This window comes from Adelges cooleyi, unplaced genomic scaffold, assembly GCF_023614345.1.
Source record: "Adelges cooleyi isolate 19-005CV unplaced genomic scaffold, UGA_ACOO_1.1 ACOO_flye_CR_arks_rails_tigmint_CR_PRNA_108, whole genome shotgun sequence".
Classification (NCBI taxonomy): Eukaryota; Metazoa; Arthropoda; class Insecta; order Hemiptera; family Adelgidae; genus Adelges; species Adelges cooleyi.
The window spans coordinates 8381260-8407141 of NW_026095761.1; the positions used below are offsets into that span (position 1 = coordinate 8381260).

The following is a 25882-nucleotide window of genomic DNA, read 5'->3' on the forward strand; positions in this document are numbered from 1 at the left end:
TTTTGTTTTGTCGACTCCTACTTCTTGTCGCATTTTAACAATGAGCTTCGAAATTGTTGGATGACTATGACCTATCAAATGTGAAAACCGGTTGTTCCAGTTTTTTTTGTGGTGAAAATACATTCGGACTTTTTGTCCGCCATTTAATATCAATATATATATGGTATATAAATTTATGAAATTTGGATAGAAATTTTGTAAAGTTGGTGTAGGTACTACATTAGGAAAATTTAGTTTGAATTGTTAGTAAAACTTTTTTTTAACTTTAGTTATGCATAAAAAAGTTTATTATACCTGTTAATGTAATTTTTTTATATTCTAAAAAAAAAAAATTGAAACGGGATCTCTAATTGCAGTTGTTGAAATGCAATGGCTAAGAGATCTAAGGCTAAGATCCCCGAGTCATCTAAGGCCCCTTCGAGATTTTTAAAATTAAAGTAGTTGGAAAAAAAAATGTTCCCTTATTATGCCAGAGACTTATTAAAACATATGTGTGGAGTGTTGCAACCCATGGATGTGAAACATGGGTAATAAATGATACAGAAAGGAAAAAACTAGAAGCCAGGATAAGTTGGATAGAGCGAAAAACAAACGAAGAAGTACTCAGAACTGTGGCAAAAAACCTACACTCATAGATGCGATTAGAGCAAAGCGTTGGACAATGGTTAGACATGTCCTGAGACACCCAGAAGAGTTGCATAATATAATATTAGAGGATATGATAGAAGGAAAGAAAACTGCAGGACGTCCTCGAAACTCTTATGTAGGCCAAATTAAATGTGACGCAAGAGTCAAAACTTTTAAGGAACATAAAGAAAAGGCGAGCAATCGGTCAGAATGGAAAATTGGAGTTGTAAACCAACCTTCGGTTTGAATAATAAAAAAAATAAAAATTAGGACATTGAGTTAAATTGTTGTATAGGCCAAATCTGCTCAAATAATAATATGTTAAAAAAACAATAAAAATGCAATAGACGTATAAGAAATAAATATAGGTATATAAATATAGTTTTATTATTAATACTTATAAATTTCCTTTGCGTTTAAGGTAGGTATGCCGTATGTATATATGTTTGCTTTTGTACAAAACGAATAAAAATCGTGTCTTTAAAACAATTTTTTCCCTTATCATTTTTAAGTAAGACTGATTTCTTTTTGTATATCTACAAACTATATAGCAGTTACACATATAAAAATTCGCGAATAATCTGTATAGTATATAATAATTATTGTAGCTTGTATATTTTGACGTCGTTGTTTAATATAATTATTAAATATTGCAAATATTTAGAAAATTGCGTTCAGCACAATTAATTATTGTTGTCAAAATCAGTTATCATCAGGTACATAGTTTTCCTCGTCGCGTTTCTGTAACACAAGAACAACAAAATGTAATTAATATTTAGTGTCTTACAACATGATAAAAATTGAACATATACACCACACTTTAATATGTAACAAAAATATTTTATGGCAAACACTTAACGTTAATAAAATCCAGTTGTGTGTAACAATACATCTATTACCAACATCAAAGTCTTTATAAAATAGGTAAACTAAATAAATATGTCTGTACTAACAGGATTTAACCGATTAAAAAAGTTAATAAATAAAGCGCCATCATTATCGCTTTAATACAATGATCGGACCGATTGAAGTTAAATGGGTAGTTTTTTATGGAAAAATTAGCCGGTACCCAATAGCCTTATGGGAATTACATTTATTATTTTGAAAAGTTCGATTATTGAAAATGGGCTTTGGTTTTTAAATTTATTCGAACGTTATTACTGAACTCGATTAGTCAGGGGGTTAAAAATGTTAGTAAGGCTTACTGTTTGAGTGTAAAAGATAGAATAAAAAAAAATATTTAAAGTTTCCATTAATATAAAACAAACGTCAATATCCTAAGACATATTTTTATTTAATCGGTATTATCAAATGGGATACAAAATAGTATGTATGTAATCGAGATCTAGAATAACCGGTTCAAACAAATTCGCATTATATTGGCGACAAATATAGAGTTTCGCTAATAAAATCGATCATTTAAAAACTAGAAAAATTACGAGATGGAGTTAAAAACTATTTAAAGTGAAATTCGCTAACCGATTTAAGACGCAAAAAAATTATCTTACGGAAGTAATATAAAAAACCAAACCGTACTGTACTGTATTAGTAGTGCACTATACACAGTTACTTAATCGAGTTATTTTAAAATAAAAAATCACCATAGCAATTGTTCCAATGGTATTTTAACAAAGGGGAGTAAGACTAAACTATGATTTTGAGATTAAATGTTAAGGGGATAGCATGCTGTCTGTTTTTTTGCAATTTTAGACCAAAAAGCCAGACAAAATTTCGACTACTCGATCTTTGGCAACTTTACTAAGTTACGTAGAAAAAATATTTTTGATTTTTTATGTAAAAAAAAATTAGGTTTTAATTTTCAAAAAATTGCATATTTAGTTTATTTGATTGCATTCGATGAAAATCAGCTTCCTACCTAACATAGTAAAGTAGCCAAAACACCTGAATCTCTTTACAGAATTTAAATTAAACAATTATATTTAGTCGAAAATTTGTCTGGCATTTTGGTCTAAATTTAACCAAAATGGCCTTTACTCGTAGAAAAAAATATTTAAACTAAAAATAATACCTTGAAGCTTATACAAATTAATTGGCATGGTCGAAGTTTATAAAAACTTCATTTCTTCTTAAATATTGCCTACACAAAACTCCTTAAAAACAGACCGCATGCATTCCCCTTAAATAAAAAGAATCTAAATTTTTAGCAAACTCAATTAGTTGTACTAACACATTTTTCATCAAATTATAAGCCAATTGAAAAAAGTACAAACCATATTTTCAAAAGTTTATATCTCATGGACGGCTTAACATGTAGGTATTATGTTTGGAAATCCATATCATTTTTGTTCACGCTTATCGATAAAAAATATAAAAATATAATCTCTTGTCGAGTACCTTGGTAACCTTCTTCCCGTATATCGACCAAAACGTTGCCTTGGCGATTATCCTGTGTCCCGTGTGCTGGTTGAACGTAGAGCACTCTTCGAATGGCGGACAATACAAGTGTAAGCTCACGGCCTTGTCAGTGTGACTCGAATTTTCTACTCGGTGTAAGCCCATCGAATCTATAGATTTAAGGATTTAAAATTTGGGTTTATAATTACAGGTTATCTGTAAACAATCAGAGCTTTAGAGAACAATTAAATACAATTATGTCGTCAGGGGTCATTATCAGTATTAATAGTATAAATATTATAAGGTAAAGCAGCATGGGACAGTTTTATCTCACTTATATTGTCCTTCGGTGAAAATATCCATACAAAATAAAAAGCAATTTTTAACTAATCACTACAATGGGTTTTTATGGGATACATTTATCGGAAGTTGTAGGGATAAAATTAGTATTTGTATAGGTAATATTAATTTTATTTAAAATATGTGTTAATGAAATAAAGTTTGAAAATCAGTTAAAGTTACTTTTAACTTTTATTTTGCAAAGTAGAAATCGGAATAGAATTATTAAAATGTTTAACAGAAAAAAAATCCATAAAAAACAACATTCAACAATAAAAAGAAGCTGATGTATGACCTTTTCGTTAAGTTCAATTTTATAAGTTAGAATTTAGCTTAAGGTTCGGACATTAAAGTCAAATCTTTAATATTTTTTAAAGCTTTTGTTTTTAATTACTGAATTTCTTCCAACTCTTGTACAGACGAGAAAAAAAACCAGGTTTCCATATTGAAGTTAGTCCTTCATAAAACATTTGTATCCTTAAGAAAGTACATCACAAATAAGTATTAATATTATATGTATAAATTAATTTATAATATTCATCATATGTTAGCTGTGTTTTGCGACGCGATTTGTGATAACCAAATTAATAATATTAGTTGTTGTTTGTGTTTAACATTTACAAATGCGTTTTGTATTAGGGATTTTATTATTATTATGACGTAGGTAGGTCATAGGTATTGACGGAGATTAAATATTGCTTTAGCGTACTTCATGACAAATCAAAACAAGTTAACTAAGTGTAAAAATTGAACTATAGGTATTATTATAGACTTAACTCAACATTAGCGTGTATGTTAGATACATATATTTTATAGAATCAAACGTGTGAAAGTACTCCTTGAGAACAAATTTTGCAATTTCGAAAATAATATAATTATTGTTATGAAAACAATTAATTATGTTTTGGAAAGGCGCCAATATTGTTTTTCTAAATTAGAATTATTTTTCAATTGGGTTTAACTAGACATGGACAAAACTTTGCCGTATAAAAAAAAAGTACCAAAATCCCAGAGGTTAATCACTTAAATTTTCTTTAAAATGAAGTTTCTCTAAAGATAATTTTAGCATGTTTGTCTTAGTTTTGTTAAGAAATACATACAAGAATACACTTTGGCATGCGCAGGTTAGATTGTTCTATTAAAAAGTGTTATTTTCTTAGTGATCTATAGACTATATAGTTTTGATATCTTATAGTTTATAAATTGGATAATAAAAAAAAAAATCGTACATAATTGAACAAGTTTTTAGTTCGTTTGCAATACGTGATTAACTGAAGAGCTTTATTTATCTAAATAATGCATTTTGCGACGTTCAAGTCCTAGATAAATATATTTTTTTAAGTTCATCGTTTACGATTGTAGTGCATCTGTGGCAGCTGAACTTTTTATTTTCATTTTAACGACTAATAATTAAAATTGTACTTGACATGTGTGTAGTGTTTATGGTCACAGTATAGGATTAAAACAAATACAGGTCTATAAAGAGTAGATATTAATTAATTATTAACATTCTCATAACAGAGTACCAGTCGTGGGACTACAAAAATTAGAATTTTCACAAAAACGTTTATTCTAACCATATAAAGGTATTTTTAATAGGAATTTTAGATACAATTTGTAGACAGGTACCTATCAAAAATAAAAATATTTACTAAAAGAATTATAAAAAAGCCAAAACTTAAATAAGAAAATTGAAAAAATTAAAAAACTTAAAATAACTTGAATTTTATCGATTTCTCGCTCAGTATTGTCTTCAAAATTGTTTTTGTAATATATTTCTTTAGTTAGTTTATTAGTATTTAATTTTTCAAGATCAAAAAAACAGCAGCAACTATGAGTTTTTTCTAAATATATATTTTAAAAGTCCCACACCCACCCCTTTCCACCATAATATAATGTATCCTACATCCACACTTAGCCCCACTTGACCTAACAAAAATAATCATACTCACCATTTATGTGACACACGCTGTTGGTCTCCAAACATGTCCGGCTGAACTCCATCAACGGCTTTAGGTCGTCGCACGCGGACACATACTGGTCGTCGGCGTCTGCGCCGGTGTCTTTTGGCCACGCGAACCGTACCTCGGACAGCTGGCCGGCCAGGATCTTCATGAAGCAATCCGAATTGGGGTGGTCGTGTATGGACGACCCGTTGCCCTCGCCCCAGCATAACACCATCAGGTTGAACTTGCCATTGCCCGCGTCCACTAGGTTGCGGGTGTACCGGAATTTGTTGAACTTGGCGTACTTGAGCCACTCGCCCGGGTCGCTCTGGTACGACTCCATCAGGTACCGCACGTACTCCACGTTGACGCGGTCCTCGTCAAACACCCGGTACAGCTCGGCGATCAGATCGGCCAGCCGGAACTTGCGGGTGCCCGCCACCGGCCTGTAAACGTCGGACGGCATGTTCCACTGACGGCAGTACCCGCGGATGTCTTCCACGGTTCTGTCGGCGGCGACGGCCAATCGGCCGCATGACGACGATTTCTTCAGCGAACACCGCTCGTCGTCCATCGCCGCTACTTTCGGCTGCCCGCGATCGTCGTTCATCTCGGCACACCGGTCCATGGCGGTCGACTATACCTATACGCGCCATTGGACAGTTACTGTTATTGTTGTGCTAAATGATTATTACATTACATTTTAATACAATGGTCACTGTAACTGGGCGTTTTTGGGATCACTATTTCGTTATTCGTTCAATCAATGATTTTATGGCGTTTTAATTTTTTTTTTTTTTAAAGCCAGCCTTGTTTTTAATTATTACCCATCGAATTATTTTATTTTATTCGCATTTACCTCACTTGACTGTAGTAGCCTTGTTTACATTTTTACTCAAATTAACTTTAATCACAAGTTATTTATTAATATACATGTATTTTTATGCACATTCACGCATACATGAAATGTGTAAGTAGCGTTGAAAATGCTTCTATATTTTAAAAATATTTTACTTTATAGACATTTTTCTTTAAAACAATTATTTCAACTAAATTTTTCAAGTTTCAAACTTCACGTCTAAATATTAATAGTAAACAAATACAAGTTTAAAAACAAATACTTCGTTAATAAAAATTGTATTTCTGAATAATTGAAAACGTTAAATTTTTAATCACGAGAAATTGTATTTGTGATTGACGAATTAAATTGTTTATAATTAATAAATTATTAAAATGAGCTGAAAAAGTAAAACTTTAAGAGTTCAAACATATTTTCATACTCTTTATTAATAATAATTACCAATAACCATACGGAAAAAGTTATTTTTTTTCATACGGTCGTGATATCAGAAATTGTATCAATTCTTTTTTTACTTATTCATTAATCATTTTAAGTACATTCGAGATAGGGACATTTTTCAAATCAAAATTTAGTTTTCCAACCGTATTCGAACGAGATAAAAGTAGGAATATTCCTATTGTTATGCATATAAAAATTGTTTTGGAAAGTGATAAATTTGTGAACTTTACTACTGTTTATGTTTTTGTTTACGGTTATTTGTACTTGAATTTTTGTTTTTTGTTGGGGGACAAGATTATTTGACCGGTAGATCAAGATATTTTGTTGTTGTTATAACGTAGGCCATGGCCGACAACCAATAGTAGGTTCACATAGTTGTGGTAGGACAAAATAATACGATCGCAAGGTAATGATAATAATAATATTGATTTCTCCATCCGTTCTTCAGCAGCACAAACCCAATCAACCACATAATTATTAACATAATATTATGTATGGCTACTATCCGCATCGGACGAGTTTTGCTTTCTCTAGGATGCCATTATAACTTTATCATGTATAATTTAGGTACCTAGTTAATATGTTATTTACTTTCAAAACATCGGTTAACAGTATTTCTTTTTATCAATGCAAAATGTTATCAAGCAAAATCCGTAAACCGTCGAGGGTTCGGAAAAAATTCCGGCGAAAATTTACATTATTTGCTTTAAAAAAAAAACAACTAATATTTAAATGATTTAGAATTTTTTTTTTTCTATCGCTATTTTTCAATCTAGTCTTTAGTTTTAAGTGTATACAGAAATAGTCGTGACATTATAACATTTGCTCTTATAAAATGTAACTAAAACCCAGTGAAGCACGTGAAAGCAAACCCAGTTGGATAATTATGAGTCATAATATGAATTCCAGCAATACTTATTACCTATGTCCTATACCATTTAACAACACATAATAATAATATATATTATTGGAGCTTAGGTGATTATATTATAAAATGCGTAACTCAAATTATGATAAATCTTATGCTGAATAAAAATTAGACCTAAAGTTTTAAATTTGTTGCTAAATTTGTTGCCCGCCATCCTCTACTCGTAAACATCTACTCATCGTTCATCCAAATGCATTTCGTATTATTATAATACGACGATAGATTTGTTTATCTATTTTTCATCTAAATCCTCTATGCCAATTAAACGAGGATCGTATCTTTTCAATGGGTGTAAACAACCGATAACGATTGGCGTCGCTGAGTAGTTCTGAATTTAATCAGGTAACTCAATGAATATAAGAGCTCAACTCTAGACTATTAAAAAAAAAAAATTTAAATATGCATTTACAAATAGTGTTAGCTGATGAGCTAAAATAAGAAAAAAAAAACATTTAATGAGCGGTTTTTTTTAAATATTAAATAAATTAGCTACTTCCTATTATACTTTTGTCTTGCACAGAGCTATAATACAAGAAACCATCTTGAACCTAAGATCAGAGTTGCTGAATGTGCAGTGCACGCACCGATCATGTACCCGATCGTAATGAATGTTTTGTTACAACGTTGTAGATAAGTGATGAAAAAAGTTTTATTTATTACTAGCTACCATTTTTAAGCAATATATTATCTTATTTTTGGCGCCCTTTGACTCTGACAGCGATATATACAAACGGCCGTTGTAATTATTAAATATTGTGCGTTTTTTTTTTACTTAAACAGGTACTAATTAATACCGATGTAATATTGTTTAATAACTAATAATTAACTGACCGCAAAGCTATCCGTGGTGTATTAAAAAAAACAACAGTGAACGCGTTCAAGCATTAATTAGGTATTTAATATTGGATGTGATGCTGCGTTGAGATCATAGGCTGCGCTATGACGTTCAAAATTACTAGCATTACATAAATAATAAATATCTGTTTGGGATAAATTTGATGCTTTACAAAAAAGTTATTAAAAAAAAATATTTTACTACTGAAAGTTCTTACAATTAATATGGCATATCGCCACCCCGGTAGAACTAACTGCAAAATTTGGTAAAATTGGCTAAATGCTTCAATGTGTTTAAATACAACGAACGCATATGGTAGAAAAACGACGTAACTGTAGTTGTAATAATTTTCCAATCATTCCCATTCCATTAAAATTACATCCCATAACACTTTAGTGAAAATAAACTGTTAAAGTTTTTTCGATGTCCTGTAAAATTTCAATTTTTGCAGTTAAGTCATTGTTCTGCCCGGGCGGCAATATTACCTTAAAGCTTATTTTGAATAATTTACTAATATTTGTATCATAAATTAAAAATTCACCATGATATTAATTATTATGTTGATTGGGTGTTTATTTGATAAATGTAAAAATGTGGGATGGTTGATGTTTTTGAACCCAATTTTTATTCCGTGTTATGTTATATTAAAATTGGAATCGTCTTTTGTATGATAAAAATATGTTGTGGTAGATATTTTAATAAGTGATAAAAAACAAAACTAAACGCATCGAAGCTAAAATGTAACAATATTAAAGTTTATTTTAGTATTACAAAAATAATATATATGAACCTCCTTAAAATAACTTAAAACGAGAATGCTTAAAATTTGTAGGATTAATTTAAGAGTTAATGATCATCATAGTCATTTCCGAGTCAAATCTTAAACGTGCCCCTCCTAAAATATACCTACCTCTAGTAGACAAGCAAATGTCAACTGACAACTTAAGACACTTTTGTGCGCTTAATTATCTGGATTGAAGTTAGTGCATTGTCGCAATTTCAGGGATTCTAGAATTATTCATACAGCTTAAACTTAATTAAGTTAAAATAGTCTTAAAAGTCTACATTTTTTAGTGGAAGACTTATTATTACGAACAATTTAATATTACTAATTTAAATTTACAGTTTTGAGTATAGTTAGCACCCCACAAAATTGCGCCAATGGTATTCCATTGCAATTTCTTTTTTAATGGGTTCGCATTAAGTCACCATTTAGGTCCGAGATTCAGTGGCCAATAAAATTACAAGCTACTTGAATTTGTTACCTTACAGAAAAATGGCTCTCCAGAGCCATTATGGTTGGATGAAATTTTGTTTAAGTTCAACGTTACCACCATTATAATCATTTATTGCAATATTTAATATAATATAATATGATATGCAATACACATCACACGTCGCCATTGCTTAATTCACAACTTCGAAAATGAGTTGTGGCTGTTCTAGGCAGATTGCCTTAATATTTAAATATAGAATGTCATTGATAATTTCTACGCTTAAACTATACTTATTTTTTAAGCTAAACCGATCAATAATTCAAAAAAATATTTAATTATAATTTAACATTTTAATTTTTTTTAAATTTACCTTTTCTTCTGATAAATATATATATTATATGTGTATCGTGTGTAGCGTCGCTATTCTCGATCAAACAACAGGTAGGGTTGAATTGTCTCCAAAAGGATAAACGAGTGCACAGCCGTTGAATTTAGTTTCGATTAATTAACTATGTGAGTGGTTTGCGTGCTACTCTTACTACACCTCTACTCATGTGCATACCATGTATCAATCACCCGGCGCAATCATGTTATTATCAAAATCAGTGTACAAACTCGAAATAAATCGTTTTAACTATAAGTACCTTTTGTGCGATTGTGGCCTTTATTATAACAGGTAAGTGGGGTATAGTGGAATTTGATCTTTAGTTGAAATTAAATAATTAAAAAAAAACAGAAGATAAGTTCATACACAATTGTTTAGTATGCGATTTCCATAATAATACATTTACAATCAGATTAAAACGGAATAAGAAAAAAACACAATTTACATAAATTACCGATTACTAAATTTGTATTATTATTTATACAAACCATCGACAATTCATTGTAAGTATATATAGGTCACGGTTTTTACAGCTTATTTTACATTAAGTTTAATTTTAAAAATCATCACTAATAACGTCAAAAGTACCTTCGCCGTTTGGTCGGACTTGCATGACTTTTCCTTTAGTCACTTTTGCCCAGTGTTTGACCTCTTCTCGGTTCAATACTTGCTCAGTCGAAACGGCCACTTCGGATGCGCGTTCAAGTATAAGTCTTTCATCATCTCTGTGTTGTTGTGCTTTTTTTCTATGTGTTCTCAACGTTGGTTGAAAAGTCACATTGTCGATCAACGTTGCCGAACCTTTGAATAAGTGTATTCCTTTTTGTATGTTTTCCGCCGAGCAAGTTTTTTTTTTTTTATGTTTTTTCTCTACAATTTCGCTAAAACATAAAATTACGAGAAAGAAAAACGTAAAACGATTCTTTTAAAAAAAAGACAAATAAAGCAAATACAGTACAGGCAAATTTTTTTTTAAGAAAAAACACACCTTTTTTGTATAAAAAACACACCTTGTAGCGGAAATGGGAATAAATCGAATTCGGGTAATGCAGCCGGTAATGTCTGATATAGGGATGACCAATGATCGAATTGTATAATTTAATTACTTTAGTAGTTTGAATATTTAATATTCGCATATTAAATATTACTGACATACAAATTACTATATCTATACTATATAGAATACAATATAAAATAATGAGTTTTACGGGGAAAGGTAATCGGTTACTCGTTTAAATATAAAGACTGAAAAACTATAAACTATTAAGAAAAATTTTATAACATTTAAAATATTTAATATCGATGACATTTGTGATATTACAGGTGGGGAAGCTAATATTATATAATTACACAGTTTTATTTTAAAATAACAAAATTAAAAAAAAAAACAACCTATGCAGTTCTTGTGGATTTTTTTCCCGATTTTGAATCTGGCTACAGATATTTTTTGGCGCTTAAGTTCACTTTAAAATCGTCTTTAACGCTGTAAAAAAAACCTTGTTTTGTGCCATTTCTTCAGCGTGATCTATACATTTCATTAAATTTTTAGTTTTCAATCAATTTTTTTTTTTTGCTGAACTAGTTTTAATCTTTACATTTATTTACTAGTTTTAAGTTTACATCTTTTGAAGCAAATAGAAATTATTTATATTTTTTTAAGTTTTTTTACATTTTAAAAAATAATCAAAAATTAATAATGGTTTATGTTTGGAACGTAACCCAAATAAATTAAATTTATGGACTTTTTTGTCGCCCAATTCGAATCTAGTCTCCTAGATTATTTTAAACAGACCTGTTTTTGAAATCGCATTCAAACTTTTAAAAAACTTACAAAAAAAATATCAAACCTTTTTTTAATTTTTAATTATAGTAGTATGGAAAAAAATCATAAATAATACTAAAACCAGTCATGCATTCAGCAATGAAAAAACAACTATTTATAATCAAATTGATAATATTATTCATAGGTACAAAATACGCTAAACATACAGTGTTTTTTTAGAGCTTTGGATAGATTTAAACAAATTGACATGCTAGAAAAATGATGTGGCTAAACTCGGATTCAGTAAAAAATTAAAACAAAAACCGTACTGTATTTTTAATTAATATTATTTGTTTCTTGTTCCGAAATTGTGTTATAGGTACAGAGTAATCATTTATGTTTTAGTTTTTTTGCCTACCATTAAAGTTGCATTGGGGGAAATACGAAAGTTGTAATTTATTTTGCAACCTCACAATTAATAATTTATTAAAAAAATGTTGACCTAGTCCGACTAATATTTGCAAAGTTGCGCCAAATCTAAAATTAAATACATTTTTTTTTAATTTTTCAGTTTTTTGTTTATGGGTAGAAAGAGAATGTGATTTAACTTTTTTTAAATTAAAATTTAGAGAATAGATACATTTACGTGGATAAAAAAATTATCAATTAACTGTAATTTAAATGTTATGAAAATTGCATGTGAAAAAATTAGTTTTTCCTAATTTTATTATTCGTTGTTTGTAAAGGCTGTAGACGTTTCTTTTATCACCGATAGATAGAACCGTCTATGCTTAATTTAAATCACGATAAATACAAATAGAAAACTTATTGGATATTAGATAAGTTAAAAAATCATCATTGTTTTGTAATTTTATAAAAAATAGATTGTTGCTTACCTTTCTAAATGTTTGAAGAGATGTTTGGCAACAAAGTTTTGAAATTCAGGTGTCACTTTAATGAAATTATAGTCATGTCCTTCGTCCTCAATAATGTGCCTTAGGGATGGTTTGAATTGTACGGCAGAAACAGTTTTGTCCGCTAAAAGTTAATAATAAAAAACCAATATTAAGGAAATGACACTTGAGACAAAGTCCAGGTGAAGTGGAGGGTCACCGTTCGTATGATGACTGGAATACTTAGATAATAATAAAATCACTTCCATGAAAACGTACTTGTAAACCGTAGAACCCTCAAAGTCAACGCATTTATATAAAAACTTCCAATTATTAAAATAAATACCGATTATGGAGCTTTACTATGATTTGAGTTGGAAATTTGTTCACAAAACAGGTTATACCTATTATTGAAAGTGGACAAATGAAATTTTCTAACAAGTGAATCACTTGTAGCGATTCAAATCTCACCAAAGTAAAGCAAGATTGTCAATAAAAATAAAGCATTTTTGATCATCTATAATATTTCCTCATTAAATATAAATAGTAAAAACCAATTGTCGATTTTTTTTTTAAACACATTTTTCTATTGATCAGAAGTTGTTTTAATTTATTAGTTGGATCTTTAATTGCGAGATAACATTTTTTTTTTATAAATGGCCATTTTTAACCCTTTAATATAGAAAACGATTTAAAAATAACTTTTTTAAATTGTGTACTTCGAGAAAAACAAGATAATATACCAAATTACCGACTTTTATATAAGTTTAACTCATATTATTTTATGTCACACTTTTTCATATGAAAACTAACATAAGGATATATAAATACATACATTTAAGGATGGAAAAAAAAAACATTTAAAAAAATATATTTGTCTGTACGTAAAATTTGTTTTAATCTCAAATTGCCTCCAAAAGATTAATTATTTGTTTTTTATACTTAGATGCGCAACTGAGACTTTATAATCAATTATTATAAATTAAGTTCACTGAATACAATGTGTTATTATTTTTGCAATTAAAATAGTCATAAAAGTGTTATGGTGATCAGCTAATTATTTTGATTACAAATATTTGACGAAACCCTTACGAGCAAATTTACTATACTGAAATAGTTAGTTTTATAAACAAAAATATAATCGTGTATTAACATCTAATACAAAAGGATTGTACAATATCTGTAGAAAAAAACTTGTAAATGCTACAAAATTATAATATTATATGCTGAAATTTACAAAAAAATTATTAAATAATATGTTATTGATACTAACAAAAATAATACTATTCTATATTAGTTGTGTAACATTAAGAAAGCTGCTATTTTACATACCTACAGCTTATTTGGTTTTACTATTTTAATATAATATAATTAATTATTGCACTTAAATTATAATTTAGAAATAATTCTGCGAGATAAAATTCTAATGTTATATTTAATTAAACAAACAAACGTAAGGGTAGGTTGAACAAACACTAACTTGTGTTTTTGATTTTCTGTTTTTTTGAGTTGCTGGTATACATATCATTTGTTAACAAATCATTGTCAATCGAATCTTGAAGTATTCGTTTTGTAATTTCATCTTCAGAAGATGAATCATCTGACATGGTATATTTGTTGTCTAAAAAATGTTTTTAATTTTTAATTTTTTAAATAATAGATAACTACACAGTTGTTTAATTTGAAACACATCTAAGTATCAAAGCTTATAATCTATTAAATTATGTAATTAGTAAAAATGTATAAGTGCAGCACATTCATGAATTTGTAGCTGTTTTAAAAATGTATGAATAAAATGTGTACATACTTGTTAAAATATCTTTTGAATAGAACTAGGCAATTTATATAATTATACTAATTTACTTTTTTGCGCATATTTTTTTTATAAGTATTGGTGAAATTTTAAATTGGACTAAAAAAATGTAGAATACAATATTGATATTTTATGAGCTATATTCGGGTAAGGCACTTACCGTTTTTCACATAAAATATAAATTTGAAAATGTCACTAAAAATGTGTAAAAAACTTAGAACTTCGAAAATGAGATTAACTTTTGAATTTCTATTATTGGCTCGTTGATAAGGGTTATCAAACATGCTGTGGTGATAGTTTTTGCTTCATAATATTTTTAATTATTATCACATCGGCAGCGCACGTGCCGAATGTACACCATAACCATGGTTGAAATTTATAGGTTATTGCACATCTTCTCGAATTGTTATCTTCTTCAGAAATAAAATGACAGCGTAACGGGATAAAATTGTATTATATACCTTACTATAAAAACAAATTGTATATACATCTTTATATACATTATATTACTATATATTTTATTGTGTACTTGAATATTATGTACAATAACCATGTATATTACAATTTTGACCATAACCATGGTTAGCATGTCATTAACAGTGATAATATCAATAAAAATAATAATATCAATATATTATCATTGATTAAAATATACAAATTGTATTTAATCAATGGTAAATCGTAATTCGTAATTAGTAATTACTAATTTGTATTGGAGAAATTAAACTCAAATTTCAAAAGCTAACTATTAGTTTGCCTAACAAATATAACGAGCTTTTTAATATCTCGAACCAACTGTACTAGCTTACATTTAATGAGTATGAACTTACACTGGAGTATTGGTTTTACCGTGACACTGCTATGTGGGTGCGTTGCTGGCGACACAAAAGGCATAGTGTCTTTAGATTCGTTTACATTTGACAAGGTAAATTATTGTTTTGATTTGTTTTATTCCCGTTTTTATTAAAATTAAAACAATGACTAGAACAGTAGTTGGTTTGTTAATTAAAAGGTGTACAACTATTGTATAGTTAAATTAATGTCAAATTTAAAATTGTACAGCAGGCATAAGTATTGGTCTGGTTACCATTTCATAGTATATTGACTATTATTAAATTATAAATATACTAAGAAACTGTATACAATAACCTATAAATTCAATATGTCTATCAATTTGAGTTTTTGGTAAAATTTCAAGTTCATAGATAAGCTATAAAATATAACAAACTTTATAAGTTTGTTATATTTTACAATTAAATTTGATTTAAGAAAAAAATAAGATAACACCCTATGGATTAGAGTATTATGTGTTGAAGTTGAATTTCAAAACAAAAGTAAATTTGATGTGGATATTACCAAATACTTTTTGTAGAAAAAACGGGACCTAATTAGTTCTGACTATCAAATAAACCATCTACTATACTTGATAAATCTCTAATTTACTATTTTTAATGTTATTGGTTAAAACTAAGTCAAAATTGTCATTTTGCAGATTCTATCAAAATTTAAAGTTTCATTAATAAAGTTTGACGTGGCTTATCCATATGGGGAAAAACATGAAGAATTTGCTAAACTTGGATCTGCTTATCATTCTGTTGAAGATTTACTTATCGCCGAAGTACCTGTCAAGGATTATGGTGAAAAAGAAAATGAAGATTTAGCAACTAGGTATGACCATGAAAATAATATTTTCATATCAAATTATTTTTAAACTTTTTTTTTTATATAAAGGTTTGGTGTATCTAAAAAAGATTTTCCAAATGTCAAACTCTTCGTAACTGGCCAGCCGCAACCCTATACTTTTGCTGATGATGAATTTAACATGGACAACTTACAAAAATTCATTGTGAAGCATAGCAAATCGGTTGTGTACATAGGACTTCCTGGAACGTTGGAAAAGTTTGATCAGTTGGCATCAGAATTTTCTTTAGAGAAGTCTGTAGATAAGCGCAAGGATGTCTTATTACGAGCAGAGCGATTATGGGATGAAACTCAGGGTAAACAGAAGCAAAAGTCAGCAGAAGTATATGTAAAAACTATGAGAAAAGCGCTTGAAAAAGGCAATAATTTTTTCAACTCTGAAGCGACTCGTGTGAAAAATTTACTTAAAGGATCATTGACCGATGAAAAGAAAGCGGATATGACTGTTCGTCTGAACATACTGGAGTCATTCAGTGCATGGCACGACGAGTTGTGATTTTGGCTCCTATGATTTTTGTATACTATTTTTATTGATTCCAATACGGTATAACAGGGTTGTGCAATTTTTTAAGGGTCTTTCCTAACACTTATCCAGAGTGAAAAGCAAAATATTTGATTTTTACATATCACCATGTTAAGTCTGGTCGTTAAATGTGAAGTATGTTAATTTATTGTTAATAGGTATATACTATTTTTTATTCATGTATTTACCTATGCATTAGTTTTTCACTATGCACAGTAACACAATTATTACTTAAATATATTGTTGATACAGAAAACTTCTTTTTTTATTTTGAATAAGTATACTTGTCCTTGTAAATGCTATGAACAATTGGTAACAAAATGTCATAGATAATAAAGAAGTATCCTAAATTATTATCTTCAATAGTTACGCAAAATATAGTCTCGGCGGTTTATAATAATGTTAAAATTATCCAATTTTATGACAATATTAATTATAAAACATTAAATATATTTTGTTATTTTAATGTTTTTCTTTATGAGATGAATGAATTAAAAAAAAAAAACTGTTTAACAATAAACTGGTTGTGTTCAAGAGCTTGTTTAGTGAAAAAGAATGTTTTCCTTCCAAACACCAAATATTAATTAATCTATTAGAAAGTTTAGTTAAAAAAAAATACTGTTTAGGCATGGGATTGTTCATCTAAATTACTATAATCAACTTTAAAAACATCACATTACATATTTAATTTAACATAAATTTAATAATCCAACATATTTATATAATAAAATAATAATTACAATAGTAGACACGATCAGGAATATAAAACAAATGTTTTTCTTTTACTATTTGCTTATTTTTTACTCATGAACAAAATGTGGAGTTTTCCTGACAAGGTTTTTTTTTATTGGTTTACTCATATCATGCCAAAACCTTCAGCGTAATTAATAGCTTTCGACAGTCTCTCGTCTAGTTTTTCTTGACTGCTATACTCTGGTAACAAAAGTACGTTGAAACACGTATGAGCAGTAGGAAGTCTGTAAAGATACAACATTATTTATTTGTAGTCGAATAATTACTTAATACCTATAACCAACAAATTACGTAAAACGATTTATATTTTTACTTACCTGTCAGAGTCTGAACCGTTTCTGGTGATAGTTAATTTAAGTTTACCGAGCCCACCAACCGGAACTCTATCGCTGCCAGTGGTAAACTGCAATAATTTTTGTTGTGAGGTACGAGGCAACGCGTGTGCAAAATTCCAAAACCATCTGATTACCGGTGTATTCTTACGATACCCTCCTTCGTACAGCGTGGTTTCTTCCAAGTCGGACATGTCAAAGATCTGTGAACAGTAAAAATAATTTTTGGGTACAATCATAAAGCGCAAGCGTGTGTAAAAATAAATTATCACTCACCTTACTGCCGCAAACAATTTGTTCAAGTTCTTCAGGCCAGAATAAATGTTGTAACGGAGATTCTTCCATAACATTTTGGAAACCGCGATAGAACGCATTGAATTGAACTCCGATTGATTCATTGAGTAAAAAGTCAGCGTATTTATCCACAAATTCCTAAACGATAAGAATAATATTAATTAATGAGAAGTAATAATTATTAATTTGACACGCACTCTTTTATTATTATGATTAACGGTAATTTGATCTCCATTGTCTATGAGATCGTGGTAAACTAATTCGCCAAATGCATCCTTGTAACATATTCTAAATGTCTGCATGAACATTTCCTCTATATCGTCATCTTCATAATCCAATAAATTTTTGAGGCCGTTGTATAACTCCTAAACAACAAGCGTAATGTGTAATGCCAGCAAAGAAGCATAGAAAGACTTGTTCCATTCAACCGTACCTGGTTCCAGTCTTGTAAATCATTGAACGTACAACGTTTTCCCAATAGCTTACGGTAAACAACCATTGGGAAATTTATATTTAATATGACGTTATTGTATATGGCAAGGCCAACGATAAGTCCAATCAGTGTATATTGGGCAGCAGTTTCAAAGGAAAACGAATTGAACCAGTAAGTTGGATTACCAGAGTCAGAATTCATTATTACAAACATACCTAGAAATAAAATACACATGATTAAAGATAGGTCCTCATTGAAAAAAAAAAAAAGACCAAATTGAGCTAAATTAATTTTCTTTTAAAACTAGTTATTTTATTAAGTATACCATTGTAGAAAATAATTTGATTGCAAAGAAGGTTTAGTTTTCAACATTTTAATTTCTTGAGTCATAATAAATGTTTGAATCTTAGATTTTAACATTTTTTGAAGATGTTATTTTTTTATAAAAATAAACTTTGAAATCACTTTAGTAAACACCATCAAAATTAACTTTGCATTGGTCTTTCTTTATATGAAATTGTGGTCTTTCTGTTTTCTTTAATAAGTAATTTGTTAGGATAATAAGATATTAAATCTTAGAACTAACTCTTTGATGCCAATCTTTGAAAAAAAAAAAAAAAATACAAGTGAAAGCTTATACCATAGTCTGGATTGAATATTTCTTCAACAATTAAATGAAAAAATTCTTTGGACACGCCGCCTTCATCGACACCTTGTTCACCATCAAATTCGACCGCCAATTGTTTTTTGAGATCTGACGGATTTTGCATGGCGACCATTTCGAGCTATAAATAACGAGTAGTACATACATTTAAAAATGCAAGATAAAGTGTAACTTTTTAAACAATTTTTAATTACTTCGACTAAAGCATCTTGGACTACATGCTCTCTTCTGACTTTTAGTTTTAAGTAAGGGTGTGTAGGTTGTCCTATAAGCGTTTGGATAAGACAAAAACGCCTGTTTTCATACATGCGTATTCTATTATCGTAATACAATCCTAAAGTTTTGGTAGCCGGGGTGAGAATAAATGAGTGAGTCATAAATGAAAACTTCTCGTTGCCGTTTTCTCTCCATGTCTGATAGTCGTCATCCATCTCGAGGGCGTCACTCAATAACTCATTGTAAAATTTTGATATTGGTATAAGAGGTGCACGACACGATAATATATTTATCTAAAATATAATATAATATTATTTGTAGTAAATACTTTTTATTAGCCTAACAAATAGTGTTAGGCAGGCAGTGTTAATACTTTTATTTTATAGAAAAAATATAGTAAAATATAAATTAATATAATATGAAATACATTAAAATAAATAAATTCTTAATGAAACTTCTAGTTACTTCCGTTTGTTGGAAATCAATAAGAAACAGATAGTTTAATTAAATACATTTTTTATATGGGCAACAATTTTGCTATCATTTTTTTGAGGTTTGGCAACAACTCACGTTCAAAATTTCAGCAAGAGGATCATTTTTATTTGTTTTACTCTTTGTTTGTACATTGACCAAAATATCTTCGAGTAGGTTTTCATCTCTGACATCTTCTGATTTTTTTTCTACTTTTTCACTTGGTTTAATTTCTGTTTTATCAGTTATCTTATCGCATTCACCAGCCATTATACTTGCATAGTATAAAATCTAATAAACAAATAACAACCGTTTGGGTAATATTTATACTTAGGTATTTATTTATTTGTGCACAATACTTTCATGGTTTTTGTGGTTGACGCCACTGTAGTCTCCTCTTGAAAAGTCACATCGTATTCAGCCGATATCAATTGAAATGTCACTACTTCCTGGAGACTGTGCAATATTCGTCTTAAAGTGTTTTCCGAAGACTCTTCGCACCAAAACCTTGCGATTTTTGCTTGTTCAACGACAGGAAGAACACAAGTAGCCGCGACAAGTCTAGGAACAATTCTTTCTACGAATAAGAAGTCGTCCAAAAATGGCATCTCGTAGATGACCTTAAGCGAATGAACCACATCCTCTAAATATTTGTCACTGATCGGGTACGCTTTGGATTTGAGAAATTGTAACTCAACAGTTACTTTTGCTAAAAATGAACAAAATTGTTTGCTGTTGTTGAAAAAATAAATTATAACAAATTACTGATGATTTAGTGTAAAAGACCACAACTACTCTTTAAGACTAATTTATTTAATCAATTATGAAAAGAATAAATAACTAATGTTTTTGGTAAAATTTCATCTTGGGTCTCATAAAAACTTAGCAAATTTATAGCACATCAAAAATGAATTCAGATTGTTATTTAACTGATTTTTAACATTTTTTTTTGCTACACATAAGTATGAAAAGTATATTTTTTTATTGAAAAATTACATTGGATTCAGATTTAATAAAATAGCTGTTAGTCATGTATCATAGTTTTTAAAACATATAATTATATATGTAGATAAGCTAAGCTTTTCTTGGCCCAGTGGGCAAATTCAAAGTTGATATGGGAAATTACAATTTTATTTATTATGAAACTGACACAAATATGTACAAAGTATCGGTTCCATAATTTATTAATTTAATATATTAGCGGCCCACTAACAGTAGCAATGTGTAATTAAGAAAAATAACTAGTCAAACCTGAGGAATTTGTATTTGAATAATAAAAAATAATTTGCTACTTGATAATAACCTAGGCATATTTAAATACATTTTATGTTTAAAATAAAAGATTATTTTAAACAGTTTATAAAAATGTAAAAAAAAAACTCATTGTTTTTAAACAATTATTTTATTTTCAAATGAAAATATGCCCAGGTTTGTTTGAAATACATTGAGTAATTTGTCAAGAAAACTTTATTAATAATAATAAAAAACTATTTATAAAAAATAAATTAAAATACAATTGTATTTGTTATTATATTCAAATTTATTTGAACTATCATTTCTTTTTTGTTAAAATAAAAATCAAATTCTACTTTTTATTTCAGTTCTTTATTTAAATACATTTTTACTTTTAATATTTATTTAAATAATGCCCCAATTTGATTGTTTCATATGTACATACAGGGTGATCAACTTATCATTAACCACTCAATATCTCACTGGATTTAATAAGAAATTTAACTCTTTCTTTACATAGTGTTTTTATGCATTGTGATCTCAATTTTTCACAATTTTTTTTTGTTTTTACCTACCTCCCAATTTAGTTACTTTGATATCAACTTTTGAAACTTAAATGGTATTGCATACATTACATTAACTTTTTAAATTGAGAATAATGTACTAAACATTTTGGCTGGTCGATAATCAGTTTTGGATTACTATTTTTGAAGTTATTGAAGTTTCAAGTTCAGAGCAGGAGGAAAGGTGGAGTGTAGTATTATTTTTATCTGCACGTACTTTCCAACCGCACTTCCCCTCCCATCCTAACTTTTTAACTCTTACAACTTTAAAAATAGTAATCCAAAACTGGTTATCGACCAGTCAAAATTTGTAGTACATTGTTCTCAATTTAAAAAGTTAATGTAATGTATGCAATACCATTTAAGTTTCAAAAGTTGATATCAAAGAAACTAAATTGGGAGGTAGGTAAAAACAAAAAAAAATTGTGAGAAATTGAGATCATATTGTACAAAATTATTATGAAAAATTCTATTATTAATTAAACCCAGTGAGATATTGAGTAACCCTGTACATATATATAATAAGGTTTTTAAATAATTGTTTTTATACTCACTACACAAGGAACTAATGGCTAATACTAGAATGTCTTTGTAAAATCCATCATTTTTAGAAGAGCATAATTCTTGATAAGCGTTCGCCAGCCCATCAATGTCCAACTGTCGTTCACAGCCTTCTTCTTCCTCTTCTTCATTACTACTATTATCATCCAATTCTTTTTCTATTTCCATTTCACATACCTGCAATGAGATTATAAGAAACATTTTAGATATTTTCGATACAAAAAAGTAATGTAAAAGCAAACTAACATTTTCTTTGGTCATATTTGGGAAAGCATTTACAGCCCGATTATACAATTTAAGTATATTCTTGTTACGCTTTTGACGTTTTCTGATAAAACTCTTGCCCAATGCTTCTGGCGACGAAAATATGTGATAAAGAGCACATACTAATTCATCATTGTTTTTAAAAGGATCAGCGTTTCTACAGCGATTCACTAACTCAATCATATTGGTCTCATTAAAATATTTTACATCTGAAATCAATAAATAAATTTTTTTTTTTTATTCAAAAATAATATTTTTTACACAAATTAAACACATATAAACGACCTTATTAAAATAAGTCATCTTTAAAAAATTGATAAATTACAATCAAGTTTATAAATTGTTCAAGACAAAGATACAAAGAAATCTATGAAATTCTTTGTTGCCAAATTTTGTAAAATAACACGCTAAATAACTGACACGCATGTCTTGGAAACTTGCCAGACAGTGAAAGGACCTTCAATATTTATAAACAAATGGTTTTTTGCATTTTTGATTTTTTTTTATAAGTAAAATTTGATGAGCATTAGTTATTAAATAGTTTTGACAAACAATAATTAATACATTTTATGCTAATAATAAAATATGAAAAATAAAAAATAACATTTTGATAGTCGAGTTTTGAAAAGATGGTTTTACTATAGGCTAACACAACTACTGACATTATGCCAGCCTATGCTATAAAAAGATTGTCTCTTGACCTTTTGTGTATTTTTTAAAAAAAATATATTTATTCAAACAAAGAAATTTAACCATAATATAAAATTAAGAAAGTAAAAAAAAATTAACGCTCATAAAATGTATTAACCCTTGATTGGTTACACTTTCAAAGAGGGCTATTAGAAACGTCAAAGGGGTTTATTACACCCAGCATGACCACACAAAGATTAAATTACCATATACTAATAAATAATAATAATATCAAAATAGAAATTACCAGATTGACAAGATGTAATATGTCTCAACGGTTCTTTCATAGCATCGAAATTTTTTAAATCAACTGAATCGGGCATGCTCAATGAAGCTACATCTAGATGGTCTAGAATATCTTTGACCGACGAATGAATCCCGTTTTGTTCGCATGGCTTAGTAGGAGTTTGTTCTTCTAAAGTTTTAGAAGTGTCATTTTGTATATCATCATCTTTAACTTCAACCGAAGTGCTCTCGTCTTTCTGCGCCATTGATTCGACTCGGATGATAGACGGTGCCTCTTTAGACCTGGGTTCTGCATTAACAATTTTGAACGGAGACGTATTATTCTCGCTGTCTATTGACGACCAAGGAATAGTGGTTTGAGTAATTTGAGTATCGGATAACGATCTGGACAGATCTGTCGTGTGTACAGGATTTACTTGGTATACGGTACACGAATTTGTTTGAACACATGCATCTTGAGATAAACGGCGGATATCATGGGCGCTACTGCTGCAAGCAAGCGAAGTCGTTGCTTCATGCAAGGTATTGCCGGATATAGACGGATGATCAGTAGTGCGTGCTACTTTGATAGGATGCTGGTCACATAGCCTGGCATCAAGACGAAAGAGACGAATAGCAAGAGCAGCTGCATCATTAGCAGAAACTTTAGAAGACTAGAAAAAAAAAAAAAAGTTTACTTTTAATATACTGTTTATAAATTAAAAAAAAAAAATTGCTAAATATAAACAACAGATTTTATGTACTGCCTAACAATTGAAATTTTTTAAAACCGTAATCTTTAACTTTGAATAGTTATTATACATTGGAAATAAATAATATTAATATATACTTATTTCCTACAATACATTTGCTGTCAATAAAGAGATTTAAATCATAGTATCATTTAATTTATACAACTGAATTTAGGTACTAAAACATCAAAATGTGATAAAAAATTACCTAACAGTGTGCAATGACAACTGTTGATGGTCCACATAGAATGATACACTAATTACAATTAGAGGAATACATGTTTCACGAGGTAAAGACAGACTTATTATAATATACAAGGATAACAAAAAAAACAATACAAAGGAGGTATAAAAATAGCAAACAAGTTATTAGAACATCAATTGTATTATTATCTTATAACTGTTTTGTTTGCATACGATTATAAAGCCTACAGTTTGTATTGATATCGGATATACATATATTTTTAATTACTATAATAAAATAATATTAAAATTTAAAATTTAATCAATTTTAAAAATATTTTGTTTAGAAAAAATGTATGGTATGATTGTTTATTTGGTAAAACTCAAAAATTACATGTTATACATTTTTGATTAGTCATCCTCCTTTTTGCACTGAAGCAATGCAATTTTTAGCCTACAAGATTTGTTGTATGCAACTGTTTGATTATTAAATTTGATACTAGTATTATAGTTTAATACAATAAAGGTATAACAATTAAACGAGTACCTTTTGGCTGGAAGCACAGTAATCATTCTTGCATTGCTCATTTCCACAGCCTTCAGTGATCAGATAGAAATAACGTTCTATCAATTTTTTAGCAGAATCCCTTTTCATGTTGACATTCGGTAAATATACTATTATTGTGTAACGCTATCTGACAAAAAAAAAAAAAAACGATAACATTAGTTTGATGAATAATGAAATATTGTGCAATATTAACAACAAATATATATTACCTATATTTACAACAAAACTTTATGTCTGTTCTGCACCAGCAAGTTGTACCTATTAATAATATTATTATGTTGAGATATATTAATTCTGATCTGATAAATCTGAGGATCTTCTACTTTATTAACTGCGACAATAATAATTTCCGTGACATCTTTAAATAAGTTTTTGATATCATTTGCGAGTAATTTCTTTGGTTTTTCTTATTATAACTAATACCGACACCGCAAAGACAAATTAATACTAGTAAGAGCGTGTGCGTAAGTGTATGTATAATCACATTTCTCAAAGTAGGTACAAAACAAAGAGGAGAATTTATATATTATTATACTACTACTAGTGTACTATATTGACGTTAAAAAAACGACACATACGGACAGGTCGGACACCCGTCAATGAGAATATCACGAAGAAAAGCACAACAGATTTCGGTCGACTGTCGAGTATCGTCTAATGACTATTGTGCGAGGGACCGCGATAAAAAAATTGGTATGTCGGCAAGCGTGTTATCAATTTTACCGATACGGCTGCCCGAAAGAATTACTCGGCCGGCAGCCATTTTGCGCTTATCACGATTTGCGGACAAACCTATGTGCTTTTATGTCACGCGAGAGACGAAGGTCGGTCGAGCGCCATGTGTGCGAGTGCAACAACCAGTGTCGGTCGTGCCAACGTCATGGAATAAAAAACCAAACGATCCCCGATATGACATATTTTCGTCGAAAGAACTGTTGTGTGAAATATCTAATAACTGCAGAATATATTTTGTACGCGAAATTTGCAAAACGATTTTTTACGTCCTCGAGGTAAAAAGTGGAACAATTTCGGACTCGACGGTGTTGTTTTTTTTTT

General features: G+C 29.2%; 4 protein-coding genes across 7 annotated transcripts; 1 reads left to right on the forward strand and 3 right to left on the reverse strand.

Moving 5' to 3' along the window:
• Positions 1–979: 979 nt before the first annotated feature.
• Positions 980–10166, reverse strand: LOC126838778 (cysteine dioxygenase type 1). Its single transcript, XM_050573481.1, has 4 exons — positions 9918–10166; positions 5274–5910; positions 2983–3152; positions 980–1368 (listed from the first exon to the last, which is right to left on the reverse strand). The coding sequence occupies exons 2-4, from the start codon at positions 5893–5895 to the stop codon at positions 1330–1332; spliced, it is 831 nt and encodes a 276-aa protein (XP_050429438.1). The 5' UTR covers positions 5896–5910; positions 9918–10166; the 3' UTR covers positions 980–1329.
• A 121-nt stretch (positions 10167–10287) lies between these two features.
• LOC126838785 (protein CUSTOS-like) lies at positions 10288–14657 on the reverse strand. Of its 2 annotated transcripts, none has more exons than XM_050573501.1 (4): positions 14561–14657; positions 14068–14208; positions 12591–12732; positions 10288–10813 (listed from the first exon to the last, which is right to left on the reverse strand). In XM_050573501.1, exons 2-4 carry the CDS (start codon positions 14192–14194, stop codon positions 10489–10491), a joined length of 594 nt encoding a protein of 197 aa, XP_050429458.1. In that variant the 5' UTR covers positions 14195–14208; positions 14561–14657; the 3' UTR covers positions 10288–10488. The 2 variants fall into 2 exon arrangements, with proteins under 2 accessions (XP_050429458.1, XP_050429450.1); XM_050573493.1 differs by lacking the exon at positions 14561–14657 and adding an exon at positions 14395–14540.
• A 396-nt stretch (positions 14658–15053) lies between these two features.
• On the forward strand, positions 15054–16873 carry LOC126843117 (endoplasmic reticulum resident protein 29). Its single transcript, XM_050580460.1, has 3 exons — positions 15054–15325; positions 15893–16068; positions 16132–16873. Exons 1-3 carry the CDS (start codon positions 15215–15217, stop codon positions 16595–16597), a joined length of 753 nt encoding a protein of 250 aa, XP_050436417.1. The 5' UTR covers positions 15054–15214; the 3' UTR covers positions 16598–16873.
• A 385-nt stretch (positions 16874–17258) lies between these two features.
• LOC126845260 (ubiquitin-protein ligase E3A) lies at positions 17259–25467 on the reverse strand. Of its 3 annotated transcripts, none has more exons than XM_050583916.1 (15): positions 25150–25467; positions 25036–25084; positions 24806–24949; positions 23346–23997; positions 22391–22617; positions 22138–22321; positions 20147–20496; positions 19887–20078; positions 19295–19609; positions 19077–19221; positions 18437–18651; positions 18201–18368; positions 17986–18141; positions 17695–17912; positions 17259–17601 (listed from the first exon to the last, which is right to left on the reverse strand). In XM_050583916.1, the coding sequence occupies exons 3-15, from the start codon at positions 24911–24913 to the stop codon at positions 17481–17483; spliced, it is 3051 nt and encodes a 1016-aa protein (XP_050439873.1). In that variant the 5' UTR covers positions 24914–24949; positions 25036–25084; positions 25150–25467; the 3' UTR covers positions 17259–17480. The 3 variants fall into 3 exon arrangements, with proteins under 3 accessions (XP_050439873.1, XP_050439868.1, XP_050439857.1); XM_050583911.1 differs by having other exon boundaries at positions 24806–24953; XM_050583900.1 differs by having other exon boundaries at positions 25036–25467.
• Between the last annotated feature and the right edge of the window lie 415 nt (positions 25468–25882).